The sequence below is a fragment of the Protomyctophum bolini genome (assembly GCF_963924005.1).
Source record: "Protomyctophum bolini genome assembly, chromosome: 18".
Taxonomy (NCBI): domain Eukaryota; kingdom Metazoa; phylum Chordata; class Actinopteri; order Myctophiformes; family Myctophidae; genus Protomyctophum; species Protomyctophum bolini.
The window spans coordinates 39,400,862-39,420,366 of NC_137879.1; the positions used below are offsets into that span (position 1 = coordinate 39,400,862).

The 19,505-nt window shown below is 47.5% G+C and overlaps 1 protein-coding gene across 1 annotated transcript; it reads right to left on the reverse strand.

Moving 5' to 3' along the window:
- Nucleotides 1–978: 978 nt before the first annotated feature.
- On the reverse strand, nt 979–18,008 carry irbpl (interphotoreceptor retinoid-binding protein like; the record flags this gene model as incomplete). Its single annotated transcript, XM_080790143.1, has 8 exons — nt 979–1,155; nt 2,383–2,540; nt 3,175–3,317; nt 4,892–5,082; nt 6,438–6,975; nt 8,883–9,635; nt 13,983–14,462; nt 15,694–18,008. 8 exons carry the CDS (start codon nt 18,006–18,008, stop codon nt 979–981), a joined length of 4,755 nt encoding a protein of 1,584 aa, XP_080646269.1.
- Nucleotides 18,009–19,505: the final 1,497 nt, after the last annotated feature.

Sequence of the window (19,505 nt, forward strand, 5' to 3'; positions counted from 1 at the left end):
CCTGTGTTCCAAAACATGATTCACAAACAATCATACACAGTAAGAAAGAAAGACCAACCATCTTAACCAGTTAAGATCCATTTCATACTTTGTATAGTGCAACAGTGTCGCACCAAAATAGCCTATCTCTCTACAAGCTCACAAAAAAGCTTGAAGATTTGCACCTATAATGAGTTCGGCGATACAAACACACTCAATCAAAGTCCCCTAGTCGGTGAACAACAAAAAAACGTACCCCACATTGGACTTTGTAGTGCGTTTAGTAAATCTCTTTTCATTATAGCTTTGCAAGTTGCTCACTTTATTTTGCTGCTTTGCTAAGAATAAGCTTAGAATAACCCCCATATCTTAGAATAACCATATCACATCTGGCTTTACATAAACATTCATAGACTGTAAACCCACATCCCGAAATAACCCCCCCCCCCCCCCCCCCCCGTGCGCGCGCGCACACACACACACACACACACACACACACACACACACACACACACACACACACACACACACACACACACACAAGGAGTGAAACTGTTCAAAAAACCTACTGGAATCAATGACAGAAGCACAAACCTACCCTATGCCAGGACACCCTGTTGTAGTGTTGTTGTAGCTTTATTAATTGGCTAATTCATGTTGGTCTCACCACTTCTTTTTTTTATATATATATATACAAAACAAAATAGGCTAAAAAAAAAGGCTTAGGTTTAAAAGAGAGAACAACAAAACAAAACAGTTGGACCGTATACTCTCATGTCCTATACATTCGTCTTGTATTATATTAATTACACCAAACAACTTTTCCACATCCTAAAAAAAAAAAACATAAATCCTTTGTTTCCCCCCCACAAACCCCACCCCCCCCAAAAAAAATAAAAGAAAGCATATTAAAAAGTGACCATTGCAGGAAGGAACGGCGTCAGCTCCGTATCAGCCGCCGCGAGCGGGGCGGGGCGGGGCGGAGGAGGAGGAGGCGGTTCACTTCTTCTTCTGGCCGGCAAAGTGCTTGTTGAGGATGCCCTTGGCCGTCTCCAGGGCGGCGTCGGCCGCCACGGGGATGTGCGGCGCCACACCGGCGCCCTCCCAGGCGGGACCCGCCCCCGCCGTGTCGCAGCGCACCGTGGGGATGCTGAGGAACACGTCGGTCTCGCCCACCTGGAAGTGTTTAGGCAATTATAGGGTTAACTGAACAGTTTTATTTATACCATGCTGCTGTGCAAAAGCAAGCTGAGTCTATCATCGATGTGCAAGTTAGTCCTCTAGTCCAGGTGGTTTTCTCATTTGCTGATGTATGTGCACACCGCAAATCTGTCCGGGCGGAAACGATTGACTCAGAACACAATAGTTCCGCCTTAGATACTTTTGGTTTTTACCTAAAGTACTGCGCTGAAACGGACACAGAGGCAGTTATATAGCGGACCCTCGCAGATAATAATAATGCAGCTGGTAATTCAGTGATTTCATCAATTATTGTTTTGTGTGTGTGTGTGTGTGTGTGTGTGTGTGTGTGTGTGTGTGTGTGCGTGTGTGTGTGTGTGTGTGTGTGTGTGTGCGTGCACAGGGGCCTAGCCCAGTCCAACCATCCTTTTTTTTTATATATATTTTTTATCCCACGATTTTGTAACCCATGTTTCACCCCTCTGTCAATCATGTAATGTGATCCTGGGCTCTACACACCCTCCACCAACCTAGTCCCCATATATAGGGGACAAGGGGAGAGCAACAGACTTGAACTCATGCTTCCTTCATGCCTGAGTGTCCAAGTTGCTCCTTTACACCTGACAGGGTTACACCTGACAGGGGGGAGTTTCCCTGGTTGGACGTAGTGCGTGGAAGGAACACGTTATTCCAACCAGTCCAACCATCCTTGATGCTGAGTGAGTCCTAAGCACCCTGCTTCCCGTCTACTAAGCACCCTGCTTAGAGAATGTACTCAGCTGGAGAATGGAACCCCCAACCTCCCAGTCTCAGGACCGACAGTCGGACACTAACCACGAGGCCACTAGCTGGCCTTCATGTGTTTTGAAAGGCAGCAATGGTTCCCGTGGGTCTGTTCTCAAACTCTGCCCAAATCCGACCCAATGTTTTATTTAGGGCCATGAAACAATATATATATTGCATTTTTCAATGATAATAAAAATAATAGTTCTGTTCTGTCTGTCTGGGTATTTATCTACGGTATATGAAGATCCGGTGCTGACAGGCGTTTCACTTTTACTCAGTGTAGAGTTCTCAAATTCTGCCAAACCTGACCGATTGTTTTAGGGCCTGTTGAGAACTCTACTGGGGCCCCCCCCCCGGGGACCTCCCCACACGGAGTTGCACCACTCAGTTCACACGGATGTGATTTATGTCTTTCCATTATCTCACTATATGTTGTACCTGGAAGGTCTGGGGGGGGTGGGAGCTCCCGGCGGTGGTCTCGCCGATGATCATGGCGCGGCCGAGCTTCTTCATGATGTAGACGAACTCCTCCGCGGCGCCGGCGGTCGCTCCGCTGGTCAGGATGAGGAGGCTCTTTGTGGCGCCGTACCGCGCACCTTTACGGGAGGGAGGGAGGGAGGAGAGAAAGGAGAAAGAGGAACAGGGGTGCAAGGAGTATAGGGGAAGACAGAGGACGGAAAGTATAGAGGAAGGAGAGAATGATGAAAGAGTGAGTAAAAATAGAAAGTGCAATTATCTGGGGAAATTGCAGGAGTGATTGTACTGACGCAAGTCGCGAGGAATCCACCACGCACCGTTTATATTATATATTGTGATTTCATGCTTCAACGTTCTTGCAACGCATGCGGCGTGCCATTAATGACAGTAACGCACACCCTCTCGTGTAATTGATCTGCTCCGTTTTTACCAGTGAGTTCGTCGATGATGGTCCAGAGCTCCTGGCTATGGTGTCAGAAGGTCCTTACCAGTGAGTTCGTCGATGGTCCAGAGCTCCTGGCTGGTGTCAGAAGGTCCTTACCAGTGAGTTCGTCGATGGTCCAGAGCTCCTGGCTGGTGTCAGAAGGTCCTTACCAGTGAGTTCGTCGATGGTCCAGAGCTCCTGGCTGGTGTCAGAAGGTCCTTACCAGTGAGTTCGTCGATGGTCCAGAGCTCCTGGCTGGTGTCAGAAGGTCCTTACCAGTGAGTTCATCGATGGTCCAGAGCTCCTGGCTGGTGTCAGAAGGTCCTTACCAGTGAGTTCGTCGATGGTCCAGATCTCTGTGGTCGTGTCAGAAGGTCTGTCGTACAGCTTGTCCAGCAGGATCTTCCTGTCGGCGTCAAAGAAGTAGGAGCAGAACCCGGCGATGGCCGTGGTGGGACCGCCAACGTTGTTCCTGCAAGACATACCATCACAGTCGTATGTTAGGACAGTGGTTCCCAAACTTTTTCCGTTACCAGCTAATCTCTAATTTTCCAGAACGGCCTGTTTATAGCGCCACCAGGAGGCCGACTTTTTGCGAACGCAGTGAGCACTAACTATGAGACCTAGCAGATCATGTCTGTCTGTCCCGCTGTTACTGTATATGTGGACCTGGCTCCTTTTGTGCCCATATATGGAGCTGAGTGATTTGTTTGTGATTGATGCAACACACTCCATATTTGGACGTATAGCTGTTTTGGGGACTCCTTAGCCAGTTAGATTGAGCCAACATGCACAATAGAACAACTGCATCACTATACTGGTGTGCCAATAATCACTATAAAGCACACCCTCTTGTGTAATGTTACTTCATTTAAAGATGGAGTAAAATAATCTTTAAAAAAACCCAAATATGTACGAGCTGCATTCGCTTCCCGCGTTTGCGCGTCTTACTTGTGTAAAACAATTTTTTTGCTATTACTCCTCCAGATTTTGTCCAAAACCTCCGCAAGTCGTTACACAGTATCTCTACAGTCATGTGCTCAAGAACGAGCTGTCCGATATTTCATATTCCATCCTAATTGGCTAATATTGCCTTTCAAAGTTTGCAGGAGGTTTGAACAAAAAGCCTCAAATCATGAACGCAGCGTGCAATTTACGTGAAATCTTTCACGCACTTTCCTACTAGGCTGAGGAATATATCCCACCCTTTTCACATTGGCCTATTATAGCGCCGCCAGGAGGCCACAACCTGACCTGCCCCCCCCCCCCCCCCCCCCCTCGTATTTGAACTGGGGAAGTACTTGTAATTGCAGTTTTGGAGGTTCTACAGATAAATAGTGTGAAAATAGCAGATCTGCAAGCTCATAACGCCTCGCAAGTTCGCAACATGAGCTTGTAGATTGGCTATTCCCCAATTGTTTGCCTCTTTCTTATGTCATTTGACAATTTGGCCAATGTTTGACTAATTATTATAAAATAGTTTGATTATATTTGATGCAGTAAATGTTCTTTTCTTTCTTTCTTTTATCATTTTTTTTCCCAAAAGTTCTTATAGGACCACTTCACCACTCTTCATAATTGGGCCTCACTAATGTTCATGATAAAATACCACAATTATTTTCCTACATGGTCTGTGTCTCATAAGAGGGCTGTGGGCAGTTCAGAAACCCGTCCACCAGTGACATCACGTTAGGCAGATAGTTTGTATTATCGTGAGAACGATGGCTTCCATTAGGCCTATCACATAGCAACTTCTCAGGAATAGAAAGCCTGCCGTTTCTATTAGCTTGGATTCCCATCGATGATGTCACTGGTGGACGGGTGTCTGAACTGCCCACAGTAGGCCTCCCGTGAGACACAGACTGAGTAGAAAGGTTTTGTGGTATTTCATCATGAACATTAGTGAGGACCAATTATATGAAGAGAGGTTAAGTGGTGAAGTTGTCACTTCACTGTCAACCGGGGAACCCCCGCAAGATCCCAGGCTGAGACCCACCATACCGTACCAACGTACCTGAGGTACCACAGCGTACCGTACCAACGTACCTGAGGTCCATGATCATGCCGTCGGTGTTGACCACCTTGTTCCAGACGTGTTCGACGATGATCTGGGCGATGGCCTTGACCTCCTCGAAGTCTCCGAACATGTCGAAGCGCAGGTAGCCGATGTTGTGCTCCAGCAGGTCGGTGTGGAAGGACACCTTGATCAGCTCGATGAACATCTCGGGAGAATAGTCCTGCGGCAACGGAAGAGTTTATGTTCTACGGTTACATTAAGTATTATATGTGGCCAAAGTATGAAGTGAAACCATTTCAGCTTCATGTTAAGAAGTAAAATTGCACATGATCTATAGACTTTATAAATGTTTTTACACACATTTCACATAATTACGTGTTTTTGAGGGAAGCGAGCCCCTCCTATACACAGGTTGAATGTTTGTCTTTAGTTCAATGTTTGTTTAATAAACACCATTGACAATGAATGGAAAACATATGTAATTTTGTAACTCATTACGTCATATTGTCTCTTTATCTTTAATGGCGTTTAGTGTTTGTGTTGGCACCGTTTGTTTTACAACACCATTACATCACCTAATCCACATGAGTTAGACTCTAATATATTAGCGCCCCTCACTTCACATGGGTGTGGTTTTTTATACAACGTTTGCGTTTGTCAGATTGTAGAATATGGGTACAGTTCAATTAACGTACAGATCAATAACAATCGGCTAACCGTCCTCCATTTTCAATTCACCAGAACGATTCAGATTATACACTTCTATGCAACGAAAAAAAAACGATAAAAAAGGAAATCAAGGGGAAACATGTACAGTTATTTTTGTTCTTTAGTTTTTATTATGCAAAACAATTAATCATGGATGTATATAATTCAGTAATACAGTCATAAGTTTTATTATTTTCTTACTTGAATTAACAAACATATTTATTAACTGTTTGACAGTTTTGTTAGCTCTATTTATGTGTTTTAATATTTGATTCTGTAAACCAACAGGGCAATTATAAGCTTTTAGCTTCAGCCTACACCTTTTCGGGCCACTCAAGTGTCTCGAATAATGAATTATGTATTGTTATACATGCTTGTTAAAGGGACACTTCACCCTTTTTGCAAAATAATATATGTTAATGACGTTTAGGAGCTTTAGAACACTTTCCTGGGGGTATTTATGTGTGTAATATGTGGTTTTAGATATTTTAGATTGTAGCAGTGAGCCTGTTGTCTCTGATGTCATGGACACTGGTCTCACTACCTTCCTGGACTACAATTCCCATAATTCTTTGGTGCACTGCTCCTCCTTGTGGATAGGGGGGAGAGCTGTCTTACTGAGACAACATGTAGTCCAGGAAGGAAGTGAGCCCAGTGTCCATGACATCAGAGACAACAGGCTCACTGCTACAATCTAAAATATCTAAAACCACATATTACACACATAAATACCCCCAGGAAAGTGATCTAAAGCTTCTAAACGTCATTAACATATATTTTTTTGCAAAAAGGGTGAAGTGTCCCTTTAAGAAAGGTCAAAAAAAAAAAAAAATTGAAATGAAAAGTGAAACCACGTATATATCTTACCATGGGTGGCAGAGCAGGGGTGTTGCTGGTGGTCTTCAGACTCTTGTCTCCGGACAGAGTCTTGAGGTCTCCAGACAGCTTGGCCTCCAGGCCGGCCTTGGTGTTGACCAGGCCGTACTCGCCGCCGGCCAGCAGTCCCCTCAGCTTGTCGGCCACGACGGCGCCGACGGCCTCGAAGGCGTAGTTCTCGGCGACCAGCGCGGCGGAGCCCTCCACTACGGCGGCGACCCGGCCGCGCAGCGCGAGGATCTCCAGGGCGGTGGCGAGCGCGTCCTCCGTGGCGACGTCCACGTCCGGGCTGACGCCGACGACCTCCCAGGTGGAGCCCGTGACGGGGCTGACCGACTTGGCCGTGGGGATGGTGACGTAGAAGTCGGTGTCGGTCACGCGGATCTTCTCGACCTTCAGGGAGCCGCCGGCCGTCTTCTCTCCGACGAGGGTGGCCCTCTTGAGGTTCTTCAGGCAGTAGGCCACGTCCTCGGCCACGCCGGTGGTGTGTCGGCTGGTGAGGATGACCAGGGGCTTGGTGCTTCCGTACCTGTGTGTGTCGCCGAGCAGGTCGGACATGGTGAACAGACAGACGCATAATCTTTAGTGTCACCTATAATGCTATGTATGTCATGTATGGGGTTTTTATTGAACAAATGACTGCCATGGAGCATGATTTTTACTCATGGGATATTGTTGTTAACAAAATATGGAACAGCAGAAGTGCCATGATGATTCACCAGGAGGCCATCTCGGGAGAGGATGGCCAGATAAACAGATGAACAGATATAGACTGAACTGAAAAGACAGAGATCTCTGGACTCGAGAGAAAAATAAACTAAAACCATGGCACTTTTGTATTGAAATGCCTTGTTTGATTTGTATTGGACGTAATTTCCATGTGAATACATGAATTGTAAACCCTGAATAATTTTCAATAAAGTATAAAAAGTGAACAGACACGCACGCACGCACGCAGACACACGCACGCACGCACGCACGCACGCACACACACACACACACACACAAACACACACACACAAACACACACACACACACACACACACACATACGGTGGTTCTCAACCTTGTCAGGCCACGACCCCTTAAACTATGATAATAAATGTTTGTCACTTTTTCACTGACAAAAACTAAATGGAAATAGCAGATCTACGACGCGTTGTGAGCTTGTAGATCGGCGATTTTCAGCAAGTGTAAAATCAGTCATTATGACGGCATTAAGGCCCGCCAAAATACATTTTGGGTTGACTAAATCAACTGTTACGCTGTGTGCCGGCTGGTGCGGACGAGGCGCTTCATTTTAACCCTGCAAGACCCGGATATATTTCTACTTGCATAAAAGAGATTTCAACCTTACTACTACTTTGTACTACTAGGACTTTGCAGAGGAAATGATGTAAAAAAAAAAAAAAAAAATTATAATTAAAATAATAATAATAATAAATTAATACTTTACATTTGGGGGATATCTTTCACAATAATAAATATACATGTTCTAGACATTCTAATGATCACAAAGATATATATATATATATATATATTACAGTCATTTTCCTTGCTTTTCTCAGGGTTAAAGGTCAAAGGTTAAGGTTCAAATTTGTAAAAAATTGTCCAGAGATTTTGAAGTTGTGTGAATTTGTGCCTCTGTGGGGGGTATTTATATGCAAATATCATGACCAATGGCATTGCAAGACTAAACAATGAACATCAACGATGATGTTTATGTGAAAAAAGAACAGAAAAATATTAAATATTAATTCATTCATTAAATAAATGGTTGTAATGTTCCAACGGTGGGTCTTGCAGGGTTTAATTGGCGCTTACAATCTCTGTCCGAGCAGGTCGGTCATGGTGAACAGCTCCGTGGTCGTGTCCGAGGGCCGAGGGGGGGCCGTACGTACGTCTGTCCGAGCAGGTCAGTCATGGTGAACCATAATGGTCGTGTCTGAGTGGCGGTCGTATACGTACCTCTGTCCGAGCAGGTCAGTCATAGTGAACCATAATGGTCGTGTCCGCGGGGGCGGTTGTACGTACCTCTCTCCGAGCAGGTCGGTCATGGTGAACAGCTCCGTGGTCGTGTCCGAGGGGCGGTCGTATACGTACCTCTGTCCGAGCAGGTCAGTCATGGTGAACCATAATGGTCGTGTCTGAGGGGCGGCCGTATACGTACCTCTCTCCGAGCAGGTCGGTCATGGTGAACCATAATGGTCGTGTCTGAGGGGGCGGTCGTATACGTACCTCTCTCCGAGCAGGTCAGTCATGGTGAACCATAATGGTCGTGTCTGAGGGGCGGTCGTATACGTACCTCTGTCCGAGCAGGTCGGTCATGGTGAACCATAATGGTCGTGTCTGAGGGCCGGTCGTACGTACCTCTCTCCGAGCAGGTCGGTCATGGTGAACCATAATGGTCGTGTCTGAGGGGCGGTCGTATACGTACCTCTCTCCGAGCAGGTCGGTCATGGTGAACAGCTCCGTGGTCGTGTCCGAGGGGCGGTCGTAGACGCTGTCGATGTGGACGGCGGGCTCCGCGTCGGTGAAGTACGACACGATGTAGGGTACGCCCGAGATGTCCCCGCTCATGGTGTGGCGCAGGTCAAAGATCAGCGCGGAGGAGGGCAGCAGCTTGCTCCACACCTGCTCCAGGAGCGTGGGCCCGATCTTCTCGACCACCTGGGCGCCGATGATGTGGTCGATGCGCAGGTAGCCCACGTTGCCCTCCAGCACGTCCAGCTTGATGGCGTGCTGGAGCATGGCCAGGAGCTGCTCGGTGGGCAGCTCGGAGACCTGGGGAGGGGCGGCGGCAGCGTAGCCCGGCTCGTGGGAGACCATGAGGCGCGGGTCGTTGATGGTGCCCTGGACCCCCGAGGTGAGCACGCTGGCCAGGGTCTCGGGGTCGGGGATGCTGAGGATCTCCGTGTTGCTGGAGGCCGCGTCGATGGCGCCCTGCATGCCCACCAGCTTCTCCGGGGAGCAGTAGTTGTCCAGGAGGATCTTGGCCATGTCTATGATGAGGCTGGGAGGGAAGGTGGCGCGCACCACCAGCACGTTGCTCAGGAGGAGCAGAGACGCTGCCAGGAGGACTGCTTTAGCCATTTTTCTTTTCTCTCGTTTCGGAGAGACTTGAGAGAAACCGATCGGCAAGAACCTCCGTCCGTCCACGCTGAGGTTCTTTGACAAATGGGACTGTTTCCTGACTGCACGCGTTTCTGTTAACGCTCACCTAAGAGGCTTTGCCCCCCACAATAAACCCACTAATCGCATTATCCCAGTGCAGTGCTTTTGTAAGACAATAACAAGCTATAGCCAAACAGGGTCGCACCACGTTGCCCAATATACCATCCTTAAATATACATGGCAAGGGACTTACGGTAAATGTGCCATTCATAGTAACGTAAGACAGGGATATCTCCAATGAGGGGATTGTGACTGGTAGAAATAGTTACCCTACTTCAGTCAGCCACTGTGTAGGGCTATTTTCTGAGCACCTTCCATGTGTGTTTGCGTCTTAGAGGTATACAGCTCATAGAAGGCTCATAGCCAGCGGTAATTGTATAACCTGTATGCATACAGAAAGTTGAATACTTTGCATCTCTGTGGTTCTTGTTGAAAAGGGCCCGGGAGATTAATGAGTCTAAACTAAGTAAACATGTTGTATGTGTGACTTTTAGCAGACCCACATAGGTATTGTGTATCATGTATAATTTATGGACTGTGGTTGTGTTTGCCTACATGTACGTGCACAGAATGCAAACATAACCTCTCTAATGACACGACGAAAGGATGTCTCACAACAGTATAATTACAATCATCTCGCAAATCCCACGCGGATGCAATGGGTTGGTTTTTTGTTCGCTTTTTGTTTTATGAAAAGGAATTAATCTAACATCATCACAGTTTCTAGGTGGAAGTTCATTCCGTGGCGAGAAAGCTTGCCGTCTTAGCAATTTTTTGCATACCCCACCAACATTTGTTGCACAGGCTTATTCCATATGGTATGCTAAGTCTAAGTCAGCACTTTATTCTCACAGGCTTAGAACAACAATCTGCTGCTCTGTCCTCCTACTTGTGGGAGCATTTTGATTGACCTCAAGCCCTGTTTTTGCATGCTGATCTGGCACTGGCATTCAGTGGATCACACACCATGAGGGGCCTGACATCGAAATGCAAAAAGATTGTCTTCTAAATCATGACAGTTTTCTGAAAAACCCTATTTTTCTATATCAGTGGTGCTCAATATTTCATGTGAAGGACCCCAGAAAAAAGTATATGTAGCCTAATTGGCAGTCGACCCCCATCTGAAAAATATGCTGTTCCAGGGACCGACTCCCAGAAGCAAAGATTTTAGTTAAAAACGTTCTGTTCTGTAACAACAATATATATTCAAAGATTTGAGGCACATTTTCACGATTTCTCTAAAATAGCAAATCTACAAGCTCGTAGCGTGGCACTCGGTGCCACGCCATGAGCTTGTAGATCTGCTATTTTTCAATAGCTAAATTATAAGATAATGCTCAAAACACCAAAAGGGGTTCCCGTCCAGAATGGGTTAACCACTTTCTTCTATTCTTATTCAAACTAACCTATACGTTTACAACTTGACTCGATGACCAACCATGCACTAACCGCCATCTGCACCGCATCTCTCGGCATGGTTGCTCATGGCTGTTCAATCAAAAGTAGTGAAATTGAGGTTTCTGCAAGCTCACAAGATAAGACTTTTTGGACATTTTCGGAGCATCTTTTGAACATTTCCGAAAGTCTTAAATTGCCTATAATAATGTGCCCGACGTAAAGAAGAAATTAGGGTCAATTAAGTTGTTTAATGGGACGGCAGTGGAATGTTAAATGGTGCATTTATATAGCCTTTACACTATGTAAAGCGTCGTTATCCAAGGTGCTTTACATAGTGTGCATTACATTCACTGCACGCACACACACATTCATACACCGATGGCAGAGGAAACCATGTAAGGCACCAACCAGCACATCGGGAGCAATTTGGGGTTCAGCGTCTTGCTCAAGGACACTTCAACACTAACTCTAGGCAAGGACGGCTGCAGGGGGGGGGGGGGGACTTTAGTCCCCTCTGGTGGAGGCTTAGCCCCCCTAAGTCCCCCCCCCCCCCCACCCTCAAAACAAGCCCAATTGACTAACTTCACTTCTATATGTACAGTAAACCAAGATTCATTAGCCCCCCCCCCCCCCCCCTCAAAATAGCCAGCCCCCACCATAGCACCCCCAGTCACAATTTTCTGGAGCCGTCGCTGAGGGAGCCCGGATTCGAACTGGCAACCTTGCCATCCGGCCACTCTACCCCTGAGCCACCGCCGCCCCATGTTCCCTCAACTTCCCTGTTCAATGTGCTGCTCAACATAGAAGAAACATGTCTTATCACCAGCAAGCAGACTTATTTGTCTATTACAGTAACGGACATCCATTGTTGTTAATAATATTGTTAAATATCACGAAGCCAATATCATGAACAAGTTCGTTTATTTGTGTGTGTGGTTTAAATACTTTATTGCGGGGTAAAATAACGGAGGAGAGATCTTTGCCTGCAGCAACAGAATAGTAGAGGAAGTGAACAGTGACAGTTTGTAGGTTTCTTTGCAAATGGCTCCCTCTACTGGTTGTTTTCAGTGCTTAACAATTGCACAAGGACATTCTGGAAGTGCTTTTGGTAGTAGGAAAGAAAAACAACAAGACCACATGTATACGTACATAAGATAAGCCTACATATAAGTGACACATACCTAGTATATATTTTAAACATTAAAAAGATTAAATCAAAAACACCAAAGTACATTTATTTCTAAACCTACACTGGTTCTGTAGTCATGTAAAAATGGGTCAACAAACACGTACAATACATTGTCGGATTATGCATTTGGTATTAGTAATACATGTGATGTCAACAGGAATTACACAGAGTTTAAAAACAACACACTGATGTCATCATATTTCAAAACAAAAGGCATCTCATATCACAGTTTCCATCTTTTCTTCTGGGATGTGCTTCCCTATAAGTGCAAATAGAGGAGTTTTAAGGTGCCCAAATTAATACAAAGTGTATCAATATAAAAAATGAAATTATCTAGAATCATTAAGGTTTGACTTTTTTTTTCTTGGACCACATGGATTATGGTTCACATTTAATGTGATCAAATGAAGAAAAAAGTGGAATGTCCGCACACGATATAATTCTGCTCCCCATCCCTTTTATTTCAACCTAAATACAACAATTTTTTGCCACTCCGGGCTTTCTCAAGTTCCAAGAACTGTATTTAGTATTATACAGTTATAGTATTGTATTTAGGTTGAAATAAAAAGGTCGGGGAGCAGAATTATATATTGTGTGCGGACATTCCACTTTTTTCTTCATTTGGTCACTTTTTGGGTCCAGCACCGTATTCGGACACTGGGATGTGCATATTGTTTTCCTTCTTCACATTTAATGTGAAGAATAATAGTAATAAACTCTGATGTTTCCTTGGTTTCTGCTCTATCTTCCCGTATCGTGTTTGACGATCATATTTCGTCATATTTCAACGAGCAAAAGTGTCCACGAGCCAGTCGTGGACAGTAAGGAAACACATTTACTTTGAGTACTGCGCCTAAGCAAATGTACCCGAGACTGAGTACTGATTATCTTTTGCAGGGGGTTCCCCAGAATAATTGGTTAATGTAGCATCACAATTAGTCTGACCACTTTACCCTATAGATCGTGTCACATTGCTACAGTATGCGCTGCGTGAGCTTGTTGATCTGTTATTTTCAACAACAAAAAATCGAGGAAAGATTTGGACACATCTTTAAATCCTATGTATTTCAGATCAGGGTCCATGTATGGCCTTAATTTATACTTCATCAAGTATAAACTTAACTCTTGTGATGTATAGGCTATAGTTGTAATGTCAGGTTTTTTCTGACTTCTTCCTTTGTTGGTTGGTTGGTTTACACAGAAAGGACAGTGCATATAGAGAGTCAGGACAGACTGTGCTAACTATAGCTGAACTACCAAGGAACCCCGATATAGTTGTTATGCATGAAGTGTACACTGTAATTAAACAAAGGGTAAAGTAATCAAGTTGAAGGTAGATTAAAAACTAGGGATGCACGATTAATCGGTAGCATAATCGGAACTGGCCATATCGGCCATGAAGATGCCATATCGGTATCGGAACGGTCTCAAAATAATACACATTATTTTAATAAAACATAATTAAAAAAAATAAACACAATTCATAATAATAATAAATAAAAATAATTTAATTTGTGTACTCATCTCATTCAGTAGCCACTTGGACAAGTATTATGCAATTTATTGATTGATTGATTGAATAATTTATTAACAGGCTTTGGGCCAAGCCCCTATAGGGCCTAGGCTTGTTTCCATTGCGGTCCTCTGTATAATATCGGAATCGGTCGGAATCGGTATCGGCTCGGATATGACCCTGCAAATAATCGGAGATCGGACATCGGTCATGATTTCATAATCGTGCACCCCTATTGAAAACGGAACAACACCGACGACTACTTCCCGTGGCCTCTCTTCGCCCGCCTCGACGATATGACCTTCTGGGCCACCGTCAGCGCGTCGCTCGCCTGGCAGATGATGTGCGGCTCGACGCCCGACACGCTCCACACCTTCCCCGTGGCGGCGCTCAGCACCGCCAGGTTGGGCACCGAGGCGTACAGGATGCTGTCCCCGATCTGGTAGGTGCCGCTGGACAGCGAGCCGCCCATGGTGGGCTCGCCGACCACGGTGGCGCGGCCCAGGTCCTTCATGGTGCGCACGAACACCTCGGCCGCGGAGCCCGTCATGTGGGATGTGAGGATGAAGACGTCCCGGGACGCGCCGTAGCGCTGGCCCAGGACCCGCGGCGCCGTCAGCACCTCCGTCACGGCGTTGGTGGAGCGGTTGAAGACCGAGTAGAGGTGCTTGGGCGGCGGCTCGCCGTCGAAGAAGTAGGTGCACAGCAGAGGAATGGCCGTGGTGTAGATGCCCGTGTTGTACCTGTTGTTGGTGTAAAAATAAACCTTTTTTGAGAAGTCGGTTCCCAAACTAACTCAAGGACCCCCCAAATTGACACTAATTAGACCCCCCTTTTGAATATATATGCCAGGGACCCCCCATACGAGAAGATTTTGTACGGCTCTAGCAACGATTCTCAACCTGTTTAATTTCAAGGATAATGTAATTTCTATCTCTGGGACCCCAATTTATATTGTAAAATCAATGTCACTCTGAGAGAATACAAATGGTGATTCCATTTGTACACTCTCAGAATTACAGACCCATAAGGTACCCATTTGGTTCCAAACTATCACTTAGCTGGGGACCCCCTGGAACTCCCTGAAGGACCCCTGGGGGTCCCTGGACCCCACTTTGGGAACCACTGTTTTAGAGCATATATAACATTACTTAAAAGAGTGTCCACACTCCATAGTCTATAGTGTGTACGTGCTCCAATTAAAACGAGAGGCCACAGACCAGCCCTGTTTGATGTACTGGAAGCGATATTTATTAAAACTCCTTCAGAGCTCTCCGGTTAGGACATAGACTGATGACAACCGACCTTGGGGTGCGGCCCAGACAATCGTGTCTTCCAGCATACAGCATACAGTGTTCCAGCATACAATAAGGTCAGACTGAAGAGGCTTAATCAGGATTTTGGCCGCAGGACTAGACTGAGCTGTGGACATGTGTATTATATATATATCATTTTTTGTCCTGTGTTATGTCAAATGTGTGTATATGTGTTGCATACAAGGCCGCTGGGTCGCAAGACAAAGTTCAGTGCAAACTGACAATAAAGTACTATATCATATCATACTTTGCTGTTCATGTATCTATATCATACACGGAAATATGCCGTGAGTACAGTAGGCTCCATGGGACCACTGTCTATTGCCTTATAATTTCACTTCAGAATAATTGAATACTATGTCATGTTTTGGGCTACTTGTAATCGCCGTGTATTAACTCATAACCGGACTCTCTAGGATAAACCGAACTGCACATATTGCTACATCACACCGTGTGAAAAGAGGAGTTATGGGCACTATATTTGCCCGTAAACCTGAAATTTAGCAGGCATATACAGTAATATACGGAAATATACAGGTGTGACGGTACAATTCGGGAGTTTACAGGAGTTTGTTGGAAAGTTTAACGGGAGTTTCCTGTAATATATACACACCCGTATTCCCATGCTTTTTTTGCGCATGCAGTGTCATATACATACCGCATGTCGACGACGAGCGTGTCGGTGTTGACGATCTTGTTCCAGACCAGCTTGACGAGCTGCGGGCCGATGGTCTTCACCACCTCCACGTCCGCCATCATGTCGAAGCGCAGGTAGCCCACGTTGCCCGGCATCACCTCCACCTTGAACAGCGCGTCGATGATGTACCCCGCCTCCTCGGCCGACGGCATCTTGGGCACGATGTCCAGCGTCTCGGGCTCCACGTCGCAGTAGAAGATGTGCAGGCGGTGGTCGCCCGAGGCCTCCTGCAGGTCGGCCGTGAGCTGCGACGCCAGCGACTCGAAGTCGACCACCGAGCGGTACGCCCCGTCCGTCCACTTGCGCCGCAGCGCCCTGCTGACTCTGGCGGCCACGTCGGGGATGGCGTAGTGGGTCTCGAGGAGCGCCATGGCTCCCTCTATCAGCGCCATGACGCCCCGGTGGAAGCGGATGACCTCGCGGACGTGCTCCACGGCCTCCTCGGCGAGCACGATGGCGTCGGGGACCACGCCGCCTCCCAGCCAGCATTCCGCGTTGTTGTCGATGAAGTTGATGAAAGGGACGGTGATGGCGATGTCCGTGCCCTCGATTTGGAACGACTTGGAGTGCATCAGGGTGCCGGAGGTGATCTCCCCGATGACCGTGCCGCGGTGCAAGGACTGCATGAGGTAGGCGAACTCTTCTCCGACGCCTGCGGTGTAATAGCTGGTCAACACGTAGACATCACGCTTGGACCCATAGACGGGCCCCGTGAGCCCGGGCAGGGTGTCGTATTCCCTCGTCGTGTTCTGAGTTCGGTCGTACATGGTGAAGAAATGCCGTTTCTGCGAGGCATCGTGGAGATAGGAAAGGATCAGCGCTAGGGAGGCGGATGACCCGGCGGTGTTATAGCGCAGGTCAATGAGAAGGTTTTCGGTGTCTTTCAGAGGCTCCCAGACCCTTTTAGCCATGAGCTGTCCTAGTTTGGCCACCATGGACGACTCTATAAACTCATCGAAGCGGAGATAACCGGTATTTCCTTGGAGGACCTGCACTTTGAACACTCTATCAACCAACGCCTCTAGTGACGCCGAATCGTCCACAACCTTCCCAGGGTCCGAGTCCCCCGTGAGAGCGATGTCGTCGTCCGTGTGCTTGATGATCAGGCGAGGGTCTTCCGAGACCAGCTGGAGCTCCTGGTTGAGCTTGGTCGCCAGGTCCTCCTCGGAGACGATCGAGAAGAAGTCCGTGTACTCCAGGTGGTGAAGGAGTGCCGGCACTCGGTCAGTGAAGGCGTAGAACCTCCGGATGATGTCCGAGATGTTCTGCACGGCCTTGGGGATGGCGCTCCTCATGGCGAGCAGGGCCCTCGCGCTGCCGACGGCCTCCTTGGCGAGGACGGTGACCGACGGCGCGACGCCGCTCACCTCCCAGCTCTGGCCCGTGATGGGGTTGATGGACCTCGCCACGGGCACCGTGATGTAGAACCCGGAGTCGTCCCCGATCTTGATCTTCTGCACGCGCACCGACCCGCCGGCCGACCGCTCGCCCACGACGATGGCCCTGTTCAGGTGCTTCAGTGTGTACGCCACGGCTTCGGCCGCGCCCACCGTGCGCTTGCTGGTCAAAATGATCACGTCCTTCGTCTTCCCGTACCGCTCGCCCGATATGGAGGCCATGGTCCACAGCTCCCGGGTGGCGTTGGAGGGCCTGTCGAAGACGGTGTCGATGTGAACGAGGGGCTCGGGGTCCGAGAAGTAGGAGACGATGAAGGGGACCCCGGAGAGCTCTCCCGCCGTGCTGTACCTCAGGTCGAAGATGAGCGAGGACGTGCGGGCCACCTTGTTCCAGACGTTGTCCCTCAGCAGGGGGCCCAGCTTGGCCATGGTCTCCTCGCCGACGATGCGGTCGATCCGCAGGTAGCCCACGTTGCCCTCCAGGACGTCCAGCTTCACCGAGTTCCTCACCAGCCGTATCAGCTGCTCGGCGGGCAGCGAGGGCAGCGCCGGCGGCATCACGGCCACGAAGTTGGGCTCGTAGGACACCGTCAGCCGCGGGTCGTTCAGGGCGCCCTGCACGCCGACCGTGAGCACCGACGCCAGCGTCTTCTTGTCGGAGATCTGGAGGATCTCGCCGCTGCTGATGGCCTGCTGGATGGCCTCCTGCATGCCCACCAGGTTCTCTGGGAGGCAGTAGTTGTCGAGCAGGATCTTGGCCATGTCGAGCACCAGCGCGGGCTGGAACGGCGGCGGGTTGCTGCCGGAGGAGGAGGACGAGCCGAGGCAGAGAAGAAGCGCCGCCAAAAGTGTCGTCGGCGAGAGCCGAAACCCCGCCATTTCTGAGACGCTACGCGGGACACGGTCAAGAAGAGCTTTCGTCCTCTCACTGAGTCTCTCTATGTCTCCTGTTGGGCAGCTGCTGCTCTTCTACTGTGCAGAAAGCAATCGCAGCGTTTGTTTGGAGAGGAAAAGAAAATTCACTATGTCACTGGGTGTGTTTTTTTTCTTTTTTCTTCTTTTTTTTTTTGGACCCACATCATCATCGACATAAGAGGCTTTTGTCCCCAATAAACCTTTAATCGCATTATATGTGGCGCATCAGCTGGCAGACAATAGCAGACCAAAAAAAGAAAAAAGAAAAAAAAAGAAAAAGCAGATAATTTGGAAATGCAGCGAGAGGTCGAGCCGCACGTGGCGTACACATCTGGGTTTCTATTTGGTGCCATGGTTTGTTTGGTATTTGACACTGTTGTTGCTAGATCTCGGCATAGTACCCTCTTGTAAATGCTTGTAATGCTTTATTGGGTCGTCCACTCACAGTTAACAGTTTTTGTATTGAGTTGTTCTTGAAATGTACTAAATTCTGCAAACTGTTAATAAATACTTCAATCAATCCATCAAAAATAGAACAATGTAGCACCACATGAACCAGAACATGTCATGTGATGATGTCACAACAGGCAAAACATTTGACACAAAAAGGAAAACGTTTCTGTGAAAATAGCCGAGGGCACATTGCACATGTATTTGATGTTCAAAAGTACACACGCACGCACGCACGCACACAGGTCACACACAGAGCTGGCCAGGTGCGGAGGTTTTAAGGGGTCATGTCTGGGTCAGTCCAGGAACAGCATGATTACACATTTTGTAGGAACGTTGCAAAGCCGTCTTAAAAAGGATGCACGCGCACACAAACACACACACACACACACACACACACACACACACACACACACACACACACACACAGACATTTAGGTCAGAATTAGACACATTCACATGGCAAAATCCTGCGTGTTCATTCTCGTTCAAGACCGCGACCTGCTACAGTACAGGGTCCATTTCCAACATTCCGGGTTAAACGAACACTCAGTCATGACTTGGACTGAATGTTGAGTCAAAGCCTCTCTCACTACATTGAAGACCTCAGTCACTACTGTACGTATAAAGGCCTTGCTTTGCAGTGTGTGTGTGTGTGTGTGTGTGTGTGTAGGTCAGAAGGAACATAGGCCTACAATATAGAATATAAAGTCTATAAATCAGCTTTAACTCATTTAGACCTGAGGCCTATTATTTGTATTTGGCCTGCAGACCCCCATCTTAAAATATGTTGTTTCAGGGCCCCCCCCCCGCCCCCCCAGAAGCAAAGATTTGAGAAAGAATTTCAAAGATTTGCACCACATGTTCACGATTTTTCAAAAAGCAGATCTACAAGCTGGTAGTATAGAGCTCATTTTTCAAGAGCTAAAATAATACTTACTTACTTACGTATAGGTTATCATTGTCTCCACCAGGCCAAAGGCATGGGGGGAGAGTATGTTTTGCACTCCG